General features: G+C 47.7%; 1 protein-coding gene across 1 annotated transcript; it reads right to left on the minus strand.

The window, feature by feature from the left end:
* Positions 1-15,576: 15,576 nt before the first annotated feature.
* Positions 15,577-21,158, minus strand: LOC130294467 (uncharacterized). The gene is made up of 2 exons (XM_056544307.1): positions 18,955-21,158; positions 15,577-15,956 (listed from the first exon to the last, which is right to left on the minus strand). Exons 1-2 carry the CDS (start codon positions 20,414-20,416, stop codon positions 15,949-15,951), a joined length of 1,470 nt encoding a protein of 489 aa, XP_056400282.1. The 5' UTR covers positions 20,417-21,158; the 3' UTR covers positions 15,577-15,948.
* Between the last annotated feature and the right edge of the window lie 527 nt (positions 21,159-21,685).

Genomic DNA, 21,685 nt, shown 5'->3' on the forward strand with positions numbered 1-21,685 from the left:
GGAAACAAGGCCCAATTAATCGTGCAGCCAGGTCGCATAATGATCGCTGGATTGTTCACGTAACCATTGAAATGTATCATTATCGGTCGCACATCCCCTGTTTAGAGAGGGGCGATATGTGGCAGATATCAGTAATTTAAATGGCCACACAATAAATCTAACCAGCCGAAGTGCCTGCTCGTTCGTCGGCTGATCGCTGGCCCTTTTACACAGGATGATTATTTTGAATAAACCCTCCTTGGTCTGATAATAAGCCCATGTAATGTATCATAAAGACTTGTGCAGAGTTTACTTTATACCCCTATTAAAGGAGTATTCCAGGAAAAAACTTTTTATATATATATATATATCAACTGGCTCCAGAAAGTCAAACAGATTTGTAAATGACTTCTATTAAAAAATCTTAATCCTTTCAGTACTTATGAGCTGCTGAAGTTAAAGTTGTTCTTTTCTGTCTAAATCCTCTCTGATGACACCTGTCTCGGGAACCGCCCAGTTTAGAAGAGGTTTGCTATGGGGATTTGCTTCTAAACTGGGCGTTTCCCGAGACAGGTGTCATCAGAGAGCACTTAGAAAAGAACAACCTTAACATCAGAAGCTCATAAGTACTGAAAGGATTTGGATTTTTTTATTTTTTTTTATTTCAACGATAAACTTTATTAAGCAAAAAGAGAAAGGAACAATATCACACACCAGGTTCACAACATGCGTGGGGCTGGACAGGTGAGCGAGAGGAAAAGGAGGGGGTTCAGGTGAGGCCATATTGGAGGAAGCTGGGTGAGGCCGCAAAATCCAGCCAGTGGCGCCAGCGCAGGATATATCGGTCGGTGGAGGCATTCAAATCTGCTAGACATTCCTCCAGCCCCTGAATGTGCAGGACTTCGCGAAGCCAATCAGTAGTCGTGGGGGGAGCGGTGGTTTTCCATCGTCTAGGGATGACTCGTCTGGCCGCTGCTAGTAAAACACCTGTGAGACTTTTCCGCAGGGAATCTGGTGACCCGGGCAACATCGAGAGGAGGAGCATCTGAGGAGTATCATCTAATTGCATACCCGTAATTTCCGATATGAGAGCGCGGACCGAGGACCAGTAGGAGGCTAAAAGCGGGCATGAGTGCCAAATGTGCGTGAGGGTTCCCTTGGTTTGTCCACACCTCCAGCATGCCTCCGGGACCGAGGGATAAAAACGGTGAAGTAAGGCCGGAACCCTATACCACCGAGAGAGCAATTTATAATTAGTCTCCTGAAGGGCAACTGCTCTAGAGGCTTTATGGCACAATAGGTATGAGGTGTCCCATTCGGCAGTGCTGGGGGTGTAGTCCAATTCTTTCGCCCAGTTCCGTTGGTAAGGCAATAGGGAACGAGAGTCACGGGTGCGAAGCATGGAGTATACTAAGGATACTGTATGAGTGGGTCCAGACTGAGCTAAGCAAAGTTTCTCGAATGGGGTAGGATCCCTGTGCAGCTCACCCGGGGCTCGCCATGTGTTGTAAAAATGCCGGAGTTGAAAGTATTGGAAAGAGTGGAACTGTGACAGTACAGAATCCCCTAGGATGTCAGGTAGCGTCTTCAAAGAGGAAGCCTGAAGGACCCTAATAATCGGGCTGACGTCGCGTAGAGTCAAGAAGCCACCCGGAAAGGAACCCGGGGAAAAGTCCGGATTGCCAACCAGGGGGGTTAAGGGGCCTAGGGCTCTGAGGAGGTTGAGTCTGGAGAGATGTGTTAGGCAGCAGTTGAGAATAACCCTTGAAACAAACGGAAGAGGGCCTTTGGTGGCCATCGTCCAGTATGCAGGGCGAATCCATGGGAGGGAAGTGAGGGGGAAAGGGGAAAGTCTATTTTCTAGTTGGACCCATAATTTGGTAGGGGAGGAGTGGAATCCGTCGAGTATACGGGTCGCTAGCGTAGCTATATAGTACGTGTATGGATCGGGGAAAGCCAGGCCACCATCTGTTTTAGGCTGAGCCAGGACAGTCTGGGAAAGACGGTGCCGTCCATTGGACCAGACAAAATTAGAGAAGAGAGAGGTCAGGGGCTTGAAATAAGCACGTGAGAGCGTCACTGGCAGAGTCTGGAACAGATAGAGCAAACGCGGCAGTAGATTCATTTTTAAGATATTGATACGCCCTATCCATGAGAAATCCTTTCGGTCCCACTTTGCAAGGTCACCCTTAAATCTGGATATCAGGGGGGTGAGGTTCATTTCCACTATCCGAGAGAGGTCTTTGGGGATCAGAACCCCAAGATAGCGAAACGAGGATGGGTGCCAGGAGAAGGGGTATAGTCCCTGTAATCTGAGGGCAAGGGAGGGGTCGAGGGATACGTTCATGGCTATACACTTGGAGATATTGATTTTATAATTACTCAGAGCACTGAAGTCCTCCAATGCCGACATAAGAGCGGGGAGTGACGTTTCAGGAGACATAAAGAAGAAGGTCATCTGCAAATGCAGAGCATTTAAAATTCAACTCTCCAACCTGAATGCCACAAATGTTACCATCAAGTCTAATGGCTTGGAGCAGGTGCTCCATAACCAATACGTAGAGCAGGGGGGAGAGGGGACATCCCTGTCGGGTACCATTACGGATCAAAACTGGGGGGGAAAGGGACCCATTGATTCTAATTCTAGCTGTGGGGTTACGATATAGGGCTAATATGCGACCTAGGGCCGTGGGCCCCAGACCCATTTGTTGCAGCACACCCCTCATGAAGTCCCACCCCACCCGGTCAAAGGCTTTTTCAGCATTCAGGGACAACACCTTACAGGGAAGATTGGAAGATTGGGCATGGTGAAGCAGGGTAAAGGTTTTGAGAGTGTTGTCGCGGGCCTCCCGAGAAGGGATAAACCCTACTTGATCCAGGTGTACTAGGGACTTCAAGAGGGGGGTGAGGCGGAGAGCCAACATTTTAGCATATAGCTTGGCATCCAAGTTTAGTAGGGAGATGGGACGATAGCTCTGGCAAAGATTGGGGTCTTTGCCCTCCTTCGGGAGTACCGTGATGTACGCGGCTAAGAATGAGTCGGGGAAACCTGAGGAGGGGGTAATGGCATTGAAGGCTGTTAAAAGGAGGGGGGAGATCTCAGTTTTAAGAGCCTTGTAGAACCGGGCGGTGTAGCCGTCAGGTCCCGGGGATTTACCTGAGGGGGAGGAGGAAATGGCAAGGTCCAGTTCCTCAGCAGTGAAGGGATCCTCCAGACTAGCTACAACCTCAGGCGATAGGGACGGTAGAGCCGTGCGGCGAAGATATGAGGATATTGCGTGTGGAGGGGAAGGAGGAGTCCCACCCACGCCAGACAGGTCATACAGGTCAGAGTAATAGGAGTGGAAACATTTGAGTATTTCGGAAGTAAGATGTTCTAGGCTACCTTGGGGGTTTTTGATCGAGGGGACAAAAAGGGCTGCCCTTTTATCTCTCAAAGCCCTTGCCAGGTGGCGGCCCGCTTTGTTACCCCATTCGTAGTGGGTGGCCGAACACTGTTGCCTAAACCTATTATGCTTCTTATCAAGAAGGACTTGGATCTCCTTGCGCACTCGGAGGAGATCCCGTAGGTCGTTCTCAGCGAGAGTCCGTTTATGGCGGACCTCCAGCGCATGGAGTTGGGAAAGGAGGGTTTTTAATTTATCGGAGGCTTCCCTTTTGCGTCTGGCCCCATGCTGAATCAAGACTCCTCTAAGGACACATTTCAGTGCCTCCCATTGGGTTTGTGGCGGTGTGGAGTCAGCCGCATGGTCCAGAGCAAAAGAGGCCATTGTAGATTTCAGGTCTGACATACATAGGGGGTCCAGCAAAAGTGACTCATTAAGACGCCACGTGAATTCCCTCTTGGGTAGAGCGGGTAGTGACAGAGAGCAAGAGACTGGGGCATGATCTGAAAGGATCATCGGGTCAATTGTACCTGAGGTCAGAGCGGGTAGGAGGTGGTGAGAGACCATTATATAGTCGAGTCTAGAGTACACTCCCCTGGCATGTGAAAAGAAGGAATAATCACGGTCAGTGGGGTGGAGGAGACGCCAGGCATCACATAGTTGGAGTCTGTGAAGCGTTCTCTTGATGCCCCTCAGAGTTGCAAAGGAGAGTGTACTACAGCCCGATGAGGTGTCCAACACTGGATCAAGGGCAGCGTTGAAGTCCCCACACACTATCAACGTACCTTGAGAAAACTCATTTAGGTCCTCTAATGTTGTCTCCAGGAACGACCGTTGGCCATGATTCGGTGCGTAGATGTTCGCCACCGTGTATTCCCGGCCCTGAATGGAACATTTGACAAACACATAGCGAGCATCTCGGTCAGTGCGGGTATCCAAAATCTGTACTGCCAGCGATTTATGGAAAAATATCGCCACACCCTTGACTTTCTGGGAGGGGGAGCTGCTATGATACCACGTCGGGAAGTACCGATTACGGAACCCCGATAGCTGATCGCTGCGGAAGTGTGTCTCTTGCAAACATATTATTTGGGACCTCTGTTTGTGTAGGTGGTAGAGTAGTTTCGCTCGTTTCCCTGGTGTATTTAAGCCCTGAGCATTCAAGGATGTAATTTTAAGTGAGGACATGGTGGCCGTAGGGGCGCTAGGCCAGCTAGGAGAGGAGGTGGGTGGGCCGGGGAATAGGGAAGGTGCAGGGTGAGGGAGCTAGGGGAAAGGGGAGAGAGAGGGAGGGAGAGAGAAGGGCAGGGGAGAAGGAACAGGGGTGTAAAGCGCACTATGTATGGGTGCGCAGTAAATCTAACAAAGTGGCCTGAGGCCAAATGCAAAGAAAAAAGAAAAACACGGTAGAAGATTAAATCTACCAGTAACCTACTGGGGGCGATTATAAAGTACAAGGTAATACGGATTGTGAGAGCCACACTAAAAGGAGGGCAATGCAAGGAGGTAGTGAAGCAACACAGACTTTCAAAATCCGTATGACTGCCCGATAATAACAGGAGTATATAACAGTAACAAATGGGAAAAATGATGACAGGGTAATACAATAATACAACAGGAGGGTCACAGAAACACCATAATACTCATCAGTCTTGTCGGCTGCAGGATCAGCTCCGGTAGACGGAGATGCAACGTCCAGGAGGTTAGCAGCTTACAGGTAAGGCCAGTGCGAAACAATATGCACCAGGTCTGGCATAGCGGTCACGACCATCAACTGCAGGTGAGATGGATCACTGCGACCTTTGGGATCCTCGCAGGGAGCGTGAGGTGCTTCGGGGTCGTCTGCGGGACCTTTGAGGGCGGGGAGTAGCCGGATTCAGCATAGTGACAATCCCCGGTGCCACATCGGAGGGGGATGGCGTATATGGGTCATGAAGGAGTTCAGTCCATTGGGGTAAGTCCACCGTGGGTAGACCCAAGGTCTGGAGAAATAAAGGTAGTTCAGAGGGGCGACGCAGGGTCACAACCTTATCTTCCATCCGGATCGTGAGGGTGAAGGGGAAGCCCCAGCGGTAGGGGATACTGCGATTCTGGAGGACAGTCAGTAACGGCTTCAAGGCAGCTCGCTGTCTGAGAGTGTGGCGGGAGAGATCAGGGAATAGTTGTAAACGGGCGCCGTGGAACTCTAGATCACGTATTTGTCTGGCTCTCTGCATAATGTCCTCCTTAGCGGTATAGTAGTGCAGTCGGCAGATAACATCCCTTGGCTTAAGGGGGTCAGGATTCGGGGGGCGCAACGCCCGGTGTGCCCTGTCCATATCAATGGGCGTGCATGCCGGTCGGTCCAGGATAGAATTAAACAGTTCAGTGAGCGCAGGAAATAGGTCCTGAGGTCGGATCGATTCAGGGAGGCCTCTGATCCGGATATTATTCCGGCGATTGCGATTTTCTAGGTCATCCAACTGTGAGTGTAGAAGGTGATGGTGATGCCCTTGGGTGGATATGTCAGAGCGGAGGGAGACCATCTCGTTTTGTATGGAAGTTTTGAATGCTTGGAGTTCCTGCACAGAAGAGCGTAGTGAATCCACTTCTGATTGAACCACCTGGAGATCCTGCCTCCAGGACATTTTTAATTCCGAAGCTAGGGACGAGAGATCCTGCTTAGATGGCAGCAAAGACAGCAGGGCCTGTAGTTCTGGGTGGTCTCTCAGTATGTGGTGGGCTGTGGCAGGTGGCAGGGATCCTGGTAACGTGTCACATACTGAGCGAGGCAGAGGAGCGGGTCGTGGGACCTGTGGAGGCTCCACAGTCTGCATGGTGGGCAGGTGGCCTGGGTGCAGGGAGGTTGGAGCACCCTTTTTCTCCACTGTAGGCCAGGAGGAGAGACTCGATGAGCCCCAGGAGGGGGTTGGGGATAGCGGGCAACCCAGTGCAGGGGAACCCGGAGGGCACAGAGGGTCAGGAAGTCCTTGAGGGTATTCAGTTGGTGGAGGAGGCAGACGGGTCACTCGTGGCTCAGGTGGGATGTCCGAGGTTGTAGGAGAAGATACTGGAGGCTCCATAGAGCCAAACAATAAGGGGGACCCCCTCAAGGAGCTTGCCAGACTTGTGGGGTCCAGGGCAGCAGGGGAGTCGGGAGCAACAGCAGCTGACTCTGCAGCGTCCTCAGTGTCCAAGGCCAGTGGAAAGTGGGGGTCACTGCAGGATAGGAGCGGCCCTTCAGGGTAATCAGATGCAGGGTGGCCTGGACTGGGGCCTCCGGCAGCCGCCGTGGGTGTGCAGGGCCTCTGCAATGGCGGTTGCTCGGCCGAGGTGAAAGGGGGCGGGGCCAAGGGGTCCGCTCTCAGCCAGCAGGGAGATGGCGCCTGTTGACAAGCCAGGACCGGGGCAGAGCAGTCCGGGGAGGCCAGATCCAGCAGGGAGATGACGGGGGCACTAACCGGGTTCGAGGACTCACCCTCCCGAGGTGGCAGCGTTTCGGTGTGCAGACTGCGGTGAGGTCGCGGCCCACGGGCGGGAGAGGAGGAAGATGGCGCCTGGTGGGGGTCGCCGCGGTCCGCGATTCGCAGCGGCTCTTGTAGAGGGGTAAAGAAGTTGGAGATAGGGACCCCCGGGGCAGCGGGAGTTCCCCTAGCCTTAGGAGGCTTTTTGTTCCTCTTGTTGGTCATTTGCAGGCAGTAAATCCCGGTGCAGTGGCAGTCAGGGACGGAGCTCCACAGAAAGACGTCCTCAGTGCAGCATGGCAGGACACGCCCCGATTTGGATTTTTTAATAGAAGTAATTTACAAATCTGTCTAACTTTCTGGAGCCAGTTGATATATATAAAAAAGTTTTTTCCTGGATAACCCCTTTAAGAGCTCTAAAGATAAAGCACCCCCCCCCCCCAGACTGGTGGACACTTCCGAGTAGTCACAATAGTCCGGTGTAGGAAGTGTCATCTCACTTATATATCTAAAGGATGTTCATCAGCTATATGGATATACTATATACAGGTTTTGCAATTTTTTATTTATTTGTTCATTTTACACTGCTTCAGTAATGCAGTTTATAACACTGTAGTCGATCTTCACTGCAGTTTACTTAAAGGGGTACTCCGGTGAAAAACTTTTTTTTTAAATCAACTGGTGACAGAAAGTAGTGTTGCTTGCGAATATTCGCAATTCGAATATTATTCGCGAATATCGCATATTCGCGAATTCGCTAATTTCGCAAATATAGCGCTATATATTCGTAATTACGAATATTCTTTTTTTTTTTCTTTTCACAGTACACATCACAGTGATCACCCCTCTCTGCTTCCAGCTTGTGTGGTGTAAAGAAGGCTGTAATACTACTGTATGAGTGGTGCGCAAAAATTCGCACATGCGAAAATTAGCACACGCTAATTTTTGCACACGCGAATTTTCGCGTATGCTACTTTTCGCATATGCGAATTTCCACATGTACTAGTTTTCATATACGTGAATGTTCGCATATGCGAAAATAAAACGAGAATATAACGAATATGGAATATTCGCGAATATATGACGAATATTCGTCCATATATTCGCGAATATTCGCGAATTCGAATATGGCTTATGCCGCTCAACACTAACAGAAAGTTAAACAGATTTGTAAATTACTTCTATTAAAAAATCTTAAACCTTCCAGTACTTATTAGCTGCTGAATACTACAGTGGAAATTATTTTCTTTTTGAAACACAGAGCTGTCTGCTGACATCATGACCACAGAGCTCTCTGCTGACATCATGAGCACAGTGCTCTCTGCTGACATCTCTGTCCATTTTAGGAACTGTCCAGAACAGCATATGTTTGCTATGGGAATTTCCTTTTACTCTGGACAGTTCCTAAAATGGACAGAGATGTCAGCAGAGAGCACTGTGCTCATGATGTCAGCAGAGAGCTCTGTGTTTCAAACGGAAAATAATTTCCACTGTAGTATTCAGCAGCTAATAAGTACAGGAAGGATTAAGATTTTTTAATAGAAGTAATTTACAAATCTGTTAAACTTTCTGGCACCAGTTGATTTAAAATAAAATAAATAAGTTTTCCACCGGAGTACCCCTTTAACAAAACCTGAAACCAAGATTGCAGCAAAGTAGCTGTAAAACATTGGAGACTCTTCTCTGTACCAGCCGCGCGGCTCCCCTCCAGGAATCTTTCTGTATGATTGAGGCTGTATTGTTTTGTCTATGATGAGAAGAAATTACTGCTATTACCTTCTGTGTGATTATATATATATACATATATATATATATATACACATGCCTGCACCCGGCATCCTGTAAAAATATCCACCAGCCCTATAAATAATTCATAATTTAGAGACTGAGACAAATCCTGGATGTTGAACTCTTGTTGGTCTTGGGCTGCTCTGTGAATGGCCAGTCCCTGGTGATTCAGGCCACAGCTCATAACCTCACGTATCAGCGAAAATCTTAGACTGAACATTTCCGCTTAGCGCTAACAAACGTCTGGACTATGAACATCACAAGAAGCGACCCCGACTTCTAAACTTAGAACTGTTTCCTTTCATTCAGGGCTGGGACGGAGGCAAAGAGCGGCTTCTGACCCTTCATACACATAAAGGAGTAAACAGCGGCTATTGTGAATTTGTGGCCATAAAGTAGCACTCCAGGTTTAGTTTTTTTTGCCTATATCATGTACATTCTCCATCACTAGTCCTACAGCACCATCTGTTTTATTCCAGCACAGCTGTATCCATTTGTTTCATTACTATAACTGGGTCATGTGATCACTAGTCTGAACCACACACAGCTGACTTCATGTAAACTACAGGATGACATCTTACCGTATCAGATCCTGTTAGCTCTCAGAGATGACCAGGTGTAGTGATAAAACACCACACCCACACTCTGCAAAGAGGACTCATGGACAATGTAGGCAGCATTTGGAAAATCATTTTAGTGATGAAATTGCCATCAGTACGTCTACAAACCCATGCCTGCTAAATCTGCAAAACAGGTGAGCACAAGGCATACACAAGAAACTCTACATTATTCTTTAATAGCAGCCTATGCAGCACTATATGAGCATAACAACATTTCCTGAAGTGCTTCTTTAACCCCTTAAGGACCCATGACGTATGCATACGTCATGGTCTTTTCCTGGTCTCCGCCGGCGGAGATCGGAAGCGGATCCCTGCTGAAATCCTTCAGCAGGCATCCAGGGCAAACGCTGAGGGGGGCCATGTAGGCCCCGCATGTCGGCGATCGCCGCAAATCGCAAGGGAAATCGCCCTTGCGATCTGCGGCGATACCGGGCTGATCGGGTCTCTGGGACCCGACCGCCCAGTAATTTTGCATGATCCCGGCTGTCACAGACAGCCAGGACCATGCTGAAGTATAGGAGCGAGGTGGCAAGCCTGCCACCTCCTCCGATCCCCTGCGATTCTTCGGTTAGTTAACCGACCAATCGCAGGGGGGGGGGGGGGGGCGGTTACTTCCTCCCGCCCTGCCCGGCCCCTTGAAGTCCGGAGAGGACGGGAGGAAGACCGGAGGACGCGGCGGGGGATGGGGGAGTGCTGGGGACCGGCCCTGGTACTTACCTCATCCCTGAAGACCCGGATCCCGGCGATGAAGATGGCGGCGGCGGCGACAGGTGAGTGGATCTTCAGCCGCGGTCGGGCCCTTTACAGCAATGCACGTCGCCGTAAAGCGACATGCATTGCTGTAATGGGACCATGTATACTACAACTCCCAGCATGCCCAGACAGCCCTTAGCGTCTGGGCATGCTGGGAGTTGCAGTTTTGTAACATCTGGAGGTCCGCAGTTTTGGATAGTTACAGATTGGGAACCACTGTATTAGTGGTCTGCAAACTGTAGTCCTCCAGATGTTGCAAACTACAACTCCAAGCATGCTGGGAGTTGTAGTTCGGCAACATCTGGCTCTAAAGATGTTGCCGAACTACTACTTCCAGCATGCCTGAGAATGTTTGGGAGTTGTGGTTTTGCAACAACAGGAGGCACACTGGTTGGGAAACATTGTCTGTTTCCTAACTCAGTGTTTCCCAACCCGTGTGCCTCCAGCTGTTGCAAAACTATAACTACCAGCATGCACTTATAGACTGTGCATGCTGGGAGTTGTAGTTTTGCAACAGCTGCAGGGCAGGGGCTTACAGTGAGTATCAGGCTGCAAGTTTGCGATGCAGCAAATTTTGCGCCGCAGCTCAAACTCGCAGCGGGAAACTCGCTGTAATCCCCCACCCGTGTGAGTGTCCCCTAAAAACACTACACTACACTAACACAAAATAAAATAAAAAGTAAAAAACACTACATATACACATACCCCTACACAGCCCCCCTCCCCAATAAAAATGAAAAACGTCTGGTACGCCACTGTTTTCAAAATGGAGCCTCCAGCTGTTGCAAAACAACAACTCCCAGTATTGCCGGACAGCCGTTGAATGTCCAAGCATGCTGGGAGTTTTGCAACAGCTGGAGGCACCCTGTTTGGGAATCACTGGTGTAGAATACCCCTATGTCCACCCCTATGCAAATCCCTAATTCAGGCCTCAAATGCACATGGTGCTCTCACTTTGGAGCCCTGTCGTATTTCAAGGCAACAGTTTAGGGCCGCATATGGGGTATCGCCGTACTCGGAAAAAATTGCCTTACAAATTTTGGGGAGCTTTTTCTCCTTTCACCCCTTATGAAAAGGTGAAGTTGGGGTCTACACCAGCATGTTAGTGTAAAAAAATAAATTTTTTACACCAACATGCTGGTGTTGCCCTATACTTTTCATTTTGACAAGAGGTAAAAGGGAAAAAAGCCCCCCAAAATTTGTAATGCAATTTCTCCCGACTATGGAGATACCCCATATGTGGGTGCAAAGTTCTCTGGGGGCGCACAATAAGGCCTAGAAAGGAGAGTGCGCCATGTACATTTGAGGTGATTTGCACAGGGGTGGCTGATTGTTACAGCGGTTTTGACAAACGCAAAAAAAACAAAACCCCACATGTGACCCCATTTCGGAAACTACACCCCTCACGAAATGTAATGAGGGGTGCAGTGAGAATTTACACCCCACTGGTGTCTGACAGATCTTTGGAACAGTGGGCTGTGCAAATTAAAAATTTTGTACAGCCCACTGTTCCAAAGATCTGACAGACACCAGTGGGGGGCAAATGCTCACTGTACCCCTTGTTATGTTTTTTTTTACGTATGCAAAAGTCGTGAAACCCCTGTGGGGTATTAAGGCTCACTTTATTCCTTGTTACGTTCCTCAAGGGGTGTAGTTTCCAAAATGGTATGCCATGTGGGTATTTTTTGCTGTCCTGGCACCATAGGGGCTTCCTAAATGCGACATGCCCCCGAGCAAAATTTGCTCTCAAAAAGCCAAATATGACTCCTTCTCTTCTGAGCATTGTAGTTCGCCCGTAGTGCACTTCAGGTCAACTTATGGGGTACCTCCATACTCAGAAGAGATGGGGTTACAAATTTTTGGGGGTATTTTCTGCTATTAACCCTTGCAAAAATGTGAAATTTGGGGTGAAAAACACATTTTATTGAAATTTTTTTTTTTTTTTTTTACACATGCAAAAGTCGTGAAACACCTGTGGGGTATTAAGGCTCACTTTATTCCTTGTTACGTTCCTAAAGGGGTCTAGTTTCCAAAATGGTATGCCATGTGTTTTTTTTTCCTGTTCTGGCACCATAGGGGCTTCCTAAATGCAACATGCCCCCCAAAAACCATTTCAGAAAAACGTACTCTCCAAAATCCCCTTGTCGCTCCTTCCCTTCTGAGCCCTCTACTGCGCCCGCCGAACACTTTACATAGACATATGAGGTATGTGCTTACTCGAGAGAAATTGGGCTACAAATACAAGTATATATTTTCTTCTTTTACCCCTTGTAAAAATTCAAAAATTGGGTCTACAAGAACATGCGAGTGTAAAAAATGAAGATTGTGAATTTTCTCCTTCACTTTGCTGCTATTCCTGTGAAACACCTAAAGGGTTAAAATGCTGACTGAATGTCATTTTGAATACTTTGGAGGGTGCAGTTTTTATAATGGGGTCATTTGTGGGGTATTTCTAAGATGAAGACCCTTCAAATCCACTTCAAACCTGAACTGGTCCCTGAAAAATTGTGATTTTGGAAATTTTGTGAAAAATTGGAAAATTGCTGCTGAACTTTGAAGCCCTCTGGTGTCTTTTAAAAGTAAAAACACGTCAATTTTATGATGCAAACATAAAGTAGACATATTGTATATGTGAATAAAAAAAAAAATTTGAAATATCCATTTTCCTTACAAGCAGAGAGCTTCAAAGTTAGAAAAATGCAACATTTTCAAATTTTTCATAAAATTTTTGGATTTTTCACCAAGAAAGGATGCAAGTTACCAAAATTTTTTACCACTATGTTAATGTAGAATATGTCACGAAAAAACAATCTCGGAATCAGAATGATAACTAAAAGCATTCCAGAGTTATTAATGTTTAAAGTGACAGTGGTCAGATGTGCAAAAAATGTCCGGGTCCTAAGGTGTAAAATGGCTGGGTCCTTAAGGGGTTAAAGGGGTTATCCAGGAAAAAAAACTTTTTTTTTTTTTTTATATATCAACTGGCTCCAGAAAGGTAAATTTCTTCTATTAAAAAATCTTACTCCTTTCAGTACTTATGAGCTTCTGAAGTTAAGATTGTTCTTTTCTGTCTAAGTGCTCTCTGATGACATGTGTCTCGGGAACCGCCCAGTTTAGAAGAGGTTTGCTATGGGGATTTGCTTCTAAACTGGACGGTTCCCGAGACACGTGTCATCAGAGAGGACTTAGACAGAAAAGAACAACCTTAACATCAGAAGCTCATAAGTACTGAAAGGAGTAAGATTTTTTAATAGAAGTAATTTACAAATCTGTTTAACTTTCTGAAGCCAGTTGATATACAAAAAAAAAGTTTTTTCCTGGATAACCCCTTTAAAGAGGAACTAAAAAAGGGTGAGCCATGAGGATTCTCACCTAAACTCATGTCAGAAGTCTCACTAGGTTTCTTTCTTTCTCCGAAATGTATAATAATACAAATTCCAGACATCAGGTGACAACTACATAGTTACATAGTTAGTACGGTCGAAAAAAGACATATGTCCATCAAGTTCAACCAGGGAATTAAGGGGTAGTGGTGTGGCGCGATATTGGGGAAGGGATGAGATTTTATATTTCTTCATAAGCATTAATCTTATTTTGTTCCAGGAATGTATCTAATCCTGTTTTGAAGCTGTTAATTGTTCCTGCTGTGACCAGTTCCTGAGGTAGACCGTTCCATAAATTCACAGTCCTCACGGTAAAGAAGGCGTGTCGCCCCTTGAGACTAAACTTTTTTTTCTCCAGACGGAGGGAGTGCCCCCTCGTCCTTTGGGGGGGTTTAACCTGGAACAGTTTTTCTCCATATTTTTTGTATGGGCCATTAATATACTTATATACGTTTATCATATCCCCCCTTAAACGTCTCTTCTCAAGACTAAACAATTGTAACTCCTTTAATCGCTCCTCATAGCTAAGATGTTCCATGCCCCATATTAGTTTAGTCGCGCGTCTCTGCACCCTTTCCAACTCCGCAGTGTCCCTTTTATGGACAGGTGACCAAAACTGAACAGCATATTCCAGGTGAGGCCGTACCAATGCTTTATAAAGGGGGAGTATTATGTCCCTGTCCCTTGAGTCCATGCCTCTTTTGATACATGACAATATCCTGCCGGCTTTGGAAGCAGCAGCCTGACATTGCATGCTATTCTGTAGTCTGTGATCTACAAGTACACCCAGATCCTTCTCTACCAGTGACTCTGCCAGTTTAATCCCCCCTAAGACATACGATGCATGCAGGTTATTAGTACCCAGATGCATAACTTTACATTTATCCACATTGAACCTCATTTGCCAAGTGGATGCCCAGACACTTAGTCTATCCAAGTCATCTTGTAACTTATGCACATCCTCTATAGACTGTACCGTGCTACAAAGCTTGGTGTCATCTGCAAAGATAGAAACAGAGCTGTTAATACCATCCTCTATATCATTGATAAATAAATTAAACAACAGCGGTCCCAGTACTGAACCTTGGGGTACACCACTAATAACCGGGGACCAATCAGAGTACGAATCATTGACCACCACTCTCTGGGTACGATCCATGAGCCAGTGTTCAATCCAGTTACAAACTAAAATTTCCAAACCCAAAGACCTTAACTTACCTGTCAGACGTCTATGAGGGACAGTATCAAATGCTTTAGCAAAATCCAGAAACACTATATCCACAGCCATTCCTCTGTCAAGGCTTCTACTCACCTCTTCATAAAAGCAAATTAGATTGGTTTGACAACTTCTATCCTTAGTAAACCCATGCTGGCTATCACTTATAATACAATTATCCCCTATGTATTCCTGTATGTAATCCCTTATAAGTCCTTCAAACAATTTACCCACAATGCACGTTAAACTTACCGGTCTATAGTTTCCTGGGGAAGACCTAGAGCCCTTTTTGAAGATTGGCACCACATTCGCCTTGCGCCAGTCCCTTGGCACAATACCAGACACCAGAGAATCTCTAAATATCATGAACAGGGGTACAGATATTACTGAACTTACTGTCCACTACTCCACCATGTCATGTGACCTAATCACCAAGGAAGCAAAGAGCTCATTGGCTGGTTATAAGATATGCATATATACATATATTTTATTTATATATTTTTGCTTCACATACTGATATACTGTGCTGCAGTGATTTACCACTCCAGCAGATCCCTTTCCAGTTTATTAATAATTAAAACTTGCTATCACACTGTTGATTTACTAGAATATATTTTACATTTCAACAGAACATGTGTTCTAGACATTAAATCTCATTACTACCTATTACCATTAGAGTTGTACTTTGCCTTGGTGGTCAGTGGGGGGCTCTGTGGCTCTGCTTTCTCTCTATCCTAAAGTCTGTTTATTTAAGAAGCTAATCAGTCTCTTCCCAACAGAAGTCAAACGTCTGATCCAGTCCTGATCAAAGCAGCTGTCCACACGGTAGAGTTATAGACCTTGCCTTCATGTAGACCTTGTATACTTTATTCTGCTGGATATGTTTTCTTGTGCTATCCTCTGAAATTTAAGATTTTCCTAGTTAACGACGGAAAATATGGATTTTATAAAGACAGGAGGCGAGTATCAAATGCATTATCCTTCTTTATTCAGCCCAATAGCAGAAAGAAATGCAATGTAATGTAATAACAAAGAAAAAAGAGAGGGGGAGTGTTGGTCACCTAGCAACCACCTACGCCCCCTCTACCTTCCGACCAATCCTCTTCCACACTAAGTCCATATAAACCAAGTCCATCTCCACCTCCTCCTCTTTCTTTATGCAGACAGTCCACCACAACCGATACGGCAGACCAGGAGAAAGGCGTAACAAGTAGAACAGCAACACGAATCCCACGGCGGATCCAATCTTCGTCGAACTGTAGAACTCAAACTTTTTCTGGTAAGAACTGGAACACGATCCATCCACAGACCTCCAACAAAGAGGTCCGAAATCCGGAGGAACAGAAAATTCATCCAACGGTACTCACTCGGGTGCAGCATTCAATACCCTGGAAAAGAAAAAAAAAACACCATGACAGGGATGGGAATAGGGAGGGTTGATACTCGCCTCCTGTCTTTATAAAATCCATATTTTCCGTCGTTAACTAGGAAAATCTTAAATTTTATGGCAGACAGGAGGCTCGTATCAAATGCATGTTCAAAGTACCTAACAACAATATCACACAATAAACATAGAAACATGAGTCTCAGGTCGAAAATAAAACGTGCGAAACGTATTTTCCGAAGACCAGTCTGCTGCTTTCATAACGTCAGACAGAGAGACTCCCGCCTGAGCCACCTTGGTAGCCATGGCTCCTCTAGAGGAATGCGCTTTAAAAATGGAGACATCAACCCCGGCAAGGATCATTGTCATACGGATCCACCGGGATAATGTTGGGGAAGACACCGGACGATGCGGAGTACAGAAAGATATGAGAAGTTGGGAAACAGAATCTGAACGCAAGTGAGCTGTCCGAAGCTCATAAGTCTTAAGACATCTAACCACACACAACTTAGGATGTTCCGTAAAACTCGGATAGAACACCGTTCTCAGATCGGTTTTCGTCCGGCGAGCAATGGAGAAGAGCACACCCCTGGGTGTAAATTGTCTCCTCGATACCTCCAATGCTCGAACATCCGACACACGTTTGATGGATATCAAACACAACAACATGGTCAGTTTGAATGATAAAAACTTGAGAGATAAATCCTCATTATCCTCCCAAGAAGAAAACAACCGAAAAATCAGGGATACGTCCCAGGTAGAATGATACCTAGGAGCAGGGGGGCGTTGAAATCGAATGCCGCGCAAAAGACGACACACCAACGGGTGTTTACCCAAAGTCGCACCATCTACATGAGCGTGATGAGCAGAAATTGCGGATCTATACACATTAATCGTCCGATATGCTTTACCAGTGTCAAAAGCCTCAGATAAAAAATTTAAGACTCCGGACACAAGGGCATGAATGGGATCCATCTGTTGTTGTGAGCACCAATGAACCCATAATCCCCAGGCAGATCGGTAAGCCGATCTGGTACCTGGAGCCCACGCATCTCGCATGAGGTCCCTAGCTGATCGTGAAATGCCGATACCAAGGTCCGGCATCCCGAGATCAACCATACCACTAACCGCAACTGACCGGACAACACTAATGGATGCGCGTCCCCCATGGGGTCCAGCAGCAGAGACTGAAACAGGGGACAAATTCGTGGATAATCTATGGTCATCCCCAGAATCTGGGGAAACCAAGACTGGGTCGGCCACCAAGGAGTGATCAGCACCAGAGTGGCTGCCTGAGACTCCGTCTGCCATAGCACTCTGGGAATCATGGCAAATGGGGGAAACGCGTACAACGTCCCCGTGGGCCACATTTGCAGAAACGCATCCGTGGCCAGAGCCTCCGGATCCGGTTTCCAACTGAAGAACCGTGACAACCGTCGATTCAGTCTGGACGCAAACAGATCTAGGTCCAAAGGACCCCATAGCTCCCAAATTGATTGGAAAACCGACGGATGTAAGGTCCAGTCGCTGCTGTCCATCAGATGCCTCGAGTTCCAATCCGCCACGGAGTTGGAGACTCCCGGAAGATATTCCGCCAAAAGGAGAACGTCCCTCTGGAGACAGAATTGCCAAAAATCTTTCGCAATGTCCGCCAATATCTTGGATCTCGTACCCCCAAAGCGGTTGATGTACCGCACGGCCGAAACGTTGTCCATGCGAAGCAGGATACAACAATTTGACCTGTGGAATGCGAAACTCTTGACTGCAAAATAGCCCGCCAGAAGTTCCAAGCAGTTGATATGCAGTAGGGACTCCTCCGGGGACCACTTGCCGCCCGTGGAGGACGAGCCGCAACGGGCTCCCCAGCCGCTCAGACTGGCATCTGACTCCACAATCAAATCCGGTTTGGAGGTGAATATCATCCTGCCATTCCAATCCTGGACGTGGCGGAGCCACCAGTACAGGTCGGCGCGGGCCTCCTGAGACAGAGGAACTCTGTCCGCATAAGAAAGACCCTCCGCTAGTTTCTCGGTCTTCAGGCGTTGTAATGCCCTGTAATGGAGAGGGGCCGGAAGAATGGCCTGAACGGAGGCCGACAAAAGGCCCACGATGCGGGCTACCGCCCGTAGTGGAACCAAGTCTCTCCTGAGCAGGGACCTTATTTCTTTGCGAAGCAGTGCAAGCTTCTTGTCCGGAAGACTCAAGATGGCCATGGGGGTGTTCACCATGAAGCCTAGAAACTCCACGTCTTGAGTGGGAACAAACACAGACTTTTTGTGATTGATTAAGAACCCCAAATCCGTGAGAAGGGAACAAGTCCAATCCACGTGTAGTGACACCTGCTGAGGAGACTGAGCCATAATCAATATATCGTCGAGATATATGATAAGTCTCACCCCTCGACTCCTGAGAAGCGCCATAACCGGTCTCAGGAGTTTGGTGAAACACCACGGGGCGGATGAGAGGCCGAACGGAAGACAGGTGAATTCCCACTTCCCGTCGTCCCAGAGGAATTGGAGATACTGCTGGGAAGAAGGGTGAATTGGTACCGTGAGGTACGCGTCTTTCAAATCGATCTTTGCCAGCCAATCGTTTGGAAGAAGAGAATCTCTGAGCAGATGTATGCCCTCCATCTTGAAGTGGCGATACGACACATACTCGTTTAGATCCCTCAGATTTATGACAGGCCTGTGGCCTCCGTCTTTCTTCTTCACCAAGAAGAGATTGCTGAGGAAGCCCGGTTTGTCCATAGACACCCGGACAATGGCCTTTTTGTCTAGCAAGTCCGCGACCTCTTGGTTTATCAGAGTCCTGTCTGCCTCTGAGAAGCAAAGATTTGTCGGCTACCTTGATTGGACCGGTTCTGACATGAAGTCTATCATGTAACCCGATACCACTTGCAGCACCCAAGGGTCTGTAGAAATCATGGACCAGTGGTGGGAAAAATATCGTAGTCTGCCCCCCACTGGGGCCGAACAAACACTCTGTACAGTCCAACCCACCTGTGTTCCTGCCTCTGGAAAACCCTCTGGAAGTACCACGTGCCCTCCAGGGCCGTCCTCGGGTTGGGTAAAAGGGATTGGTTGGCACGGGTGCAGGGACCGCCTGAGGTTGAGGTCTGTCCTGCACATACTGGACGGTGGGTGTAGCATAGGGTCGAAAATAAGCACCTCTGCCGGAAGGTCGACCCTTGCCCCTTCCGGCTTTGCCGAAAACCTTAGCGGATTTTTTCAATGAGGATTGCGCCTTATCTAGGCTGGAGAACAATCCTACAAACTTATTAATGTTTTTAATTAGAGAGTCTCCAAACAGGAGGCCCTCAGCAGATGGGCCCGGCTCTTCGGTAGCTAAGTGTGTCAGCTGCGGGTCAAGCCGCATCAGTATCGAGCGACGCCGCTCAGCGGACATCGCTGAGTTTGCATTGCCCAATAGACACGTGGCCCTCAAGGCCCAGTTTCTGAGGACACCCGCGTCCACTAAGCCGCCTGTTGCCACCGCATGCTCAGCCATGTTGAGAATTTTGGTAAGCGGTCCCAAGACGTCCAACAACTTGTCCTGTACGGACATGAAGGATCTGTCCAGACCCTTCTTCGGGTTTTTACCAGATTTGAGCAAGTATTTTATAAGAATCGGGTCCAGTTCAGGAGTAGCCGTGACCTTGTTGGCCACTGAAGGTCGCGGACATTCCGATCGCAACTTGCTGCGGTTACTGCGATCTAAAGGTTTCCGTAGCCACGCCTCCACATATTTAGCCACCTGCGGCAGCGGGGACCATTCCCCAGACCTGGGATGTTTAATGTCGTCCGGGTCAAAAAATGGCACCCCCAGGGAGTCCAATATGGCGTGCGGATTGCCCGTAGCAGTAGCAGACCCGGTGGGGTCGCACTCCTCCATATCACCTACCTCCTCTTCATCGCCTTCGATAGAAGAGGGTAAAGACACCTCATAATCCGCCTCAGACTCCGCCTCCGATTCATCAATGTATGAATCGGGTTTTGACCGCTTAGCAGAGCGTGTCGCCCGTACATCATAGTCATCCTCCCGGGCGGAGGGTCTTAAACCCGATTTCGGGTTGGCGCCCGAATGAGAAGGGCCGCCTGAAATATTTTGTCCATCTCCCACCGTCAGCAATGGTGTGGGAGAGGTCATGGCGTCCGAGCAATGGTGGCGTTTCCTCTCAGACTTACCGGACTTCTGAGGTTCAGAAACCGGACTAGGTACGGTCGCCGTGGACGGCGGACCTGCAGAAACCACTGCAGTGTCATTGCGGGATTGAGATACCGCCAATGAGATGGATTTGGAAATGTTGTCATTCATGACCGCCATGGCGGACGTGAGAGCGGATTTAATGGAATTGTTCACTAGCTGGTGAATTTCAGCAGCGGACATAGAATCAGTATTATGAACAGTATGAGCAGGAATGGGGCCATCCCCCAGGGTCATATCCAATTTATTATCCATCATATAGCACAGGGAAAAAACAATAGAGTTCAGGTCTGTAAAGAGAAAAAGTGGGGTAAGCCACAGTAAGTACTTGTATATATAGGCAAAGGTATATATGTATATAATATAACAACCGTATGTACAGGAAGGAAACAGGTGCAGTCCGCTCCGTAACCTGAGGGTTACTGACACAGCTGTCACAGACAGCTGTACGTCAGCGACACAGCAGGATCGCGGCACTGTCAGCGCTTCTGTCAGAGCGCCTCCAGTAGCCGCAGTATGTCACGGAGCCCTGCGCGAGTCCCGGCCGTCCCCAGTGTTCTAACACACTGTGGGAGGCCGAGCCGCGTATTCTCGCGAGACCCTGCGTGCTCACGTGACGCGCTGACGCAGCGTGTACGAGAAGCGCGCAGGGAGCGAGAGGAGGGGGCGGAGACGAAGGGAGGAGAAGAAAGCCGACGTCACCGCAATGGCGACGGCCCGAAACAACAGGTAATGAGTGTGAACAGCGAACGAAAGACGCGGAACACCGGCAGGGGCCAAGAAAGGGGACAAACACAGGAGAAAACAGTGTATTAACGCCAGGGAGGGCAGATACGTCTAGAGACAAAAGTACAGGGAAAAACCACAAAAGTAGGGGAAAAAAAGATGCAGAAAGGCCCGGTGTATGAAGTATCTACACCGGGTTATATAGCACAAAAAAGGAAAATCGGATGACAGAACATAAAACAGTGAGATCTGGCACAAACAACCAGACACTGGAGTAAATACTTATCTGATGTTAACACTGCTATTGAGCAGAAAGAAAGAGGAGGAGGTGGAGCTGGACTTGGTTAATATGGACTTAGTGTGGAAGAGGATTGGTCGGAAGGTAGAGGGGGCGTAGGTGGTTGCTAGGTGACCAACACTCCCCCTCTCTTTTTTCTTTGTTATTACATTACATTGCATTTCTTTCTGATATTGGGCTGAATAAAGAAGGATAATGCATTTGATACGAGCCTCCTGTCTGCCATAAAATTCTTAATTGGATACTCCACTGCCCAGCGTTCGGAACATTTAGTTCTGAACGCTGTGTGCTCCCTGTGGTGGTCAGCCACTCCCCCTCGTGACGTCACACCACGCCCACTTAACCCCTTAAGGACTCAGGGTTTTTCCGTTTTTGCACTTTCGTTTTTTCCTCCTTACCTTTTAAAAATCATAACCCTTTCAATTTTCCACCTAAAAATCCATATTATGGCTTATTTTTTGCGTCGCCAATTCTACTTTCCAGTGACATTAGTCATTTTACCC

This window comes from Hyla sarda, chromosome 10 (genome assembly GCF_029499605.1).
Source record: "Hyla sarda isolate aHylSar1 chromosome 10, aHylSar1.hap1, whole genome shotgun sequence".
In the NCBI taxonomy this organism is placed as follows: Eukaryota; Metazoa; Chordata; class Amphibia; order Anura; family Hylidae; genus Hyla; species Hyla sarda.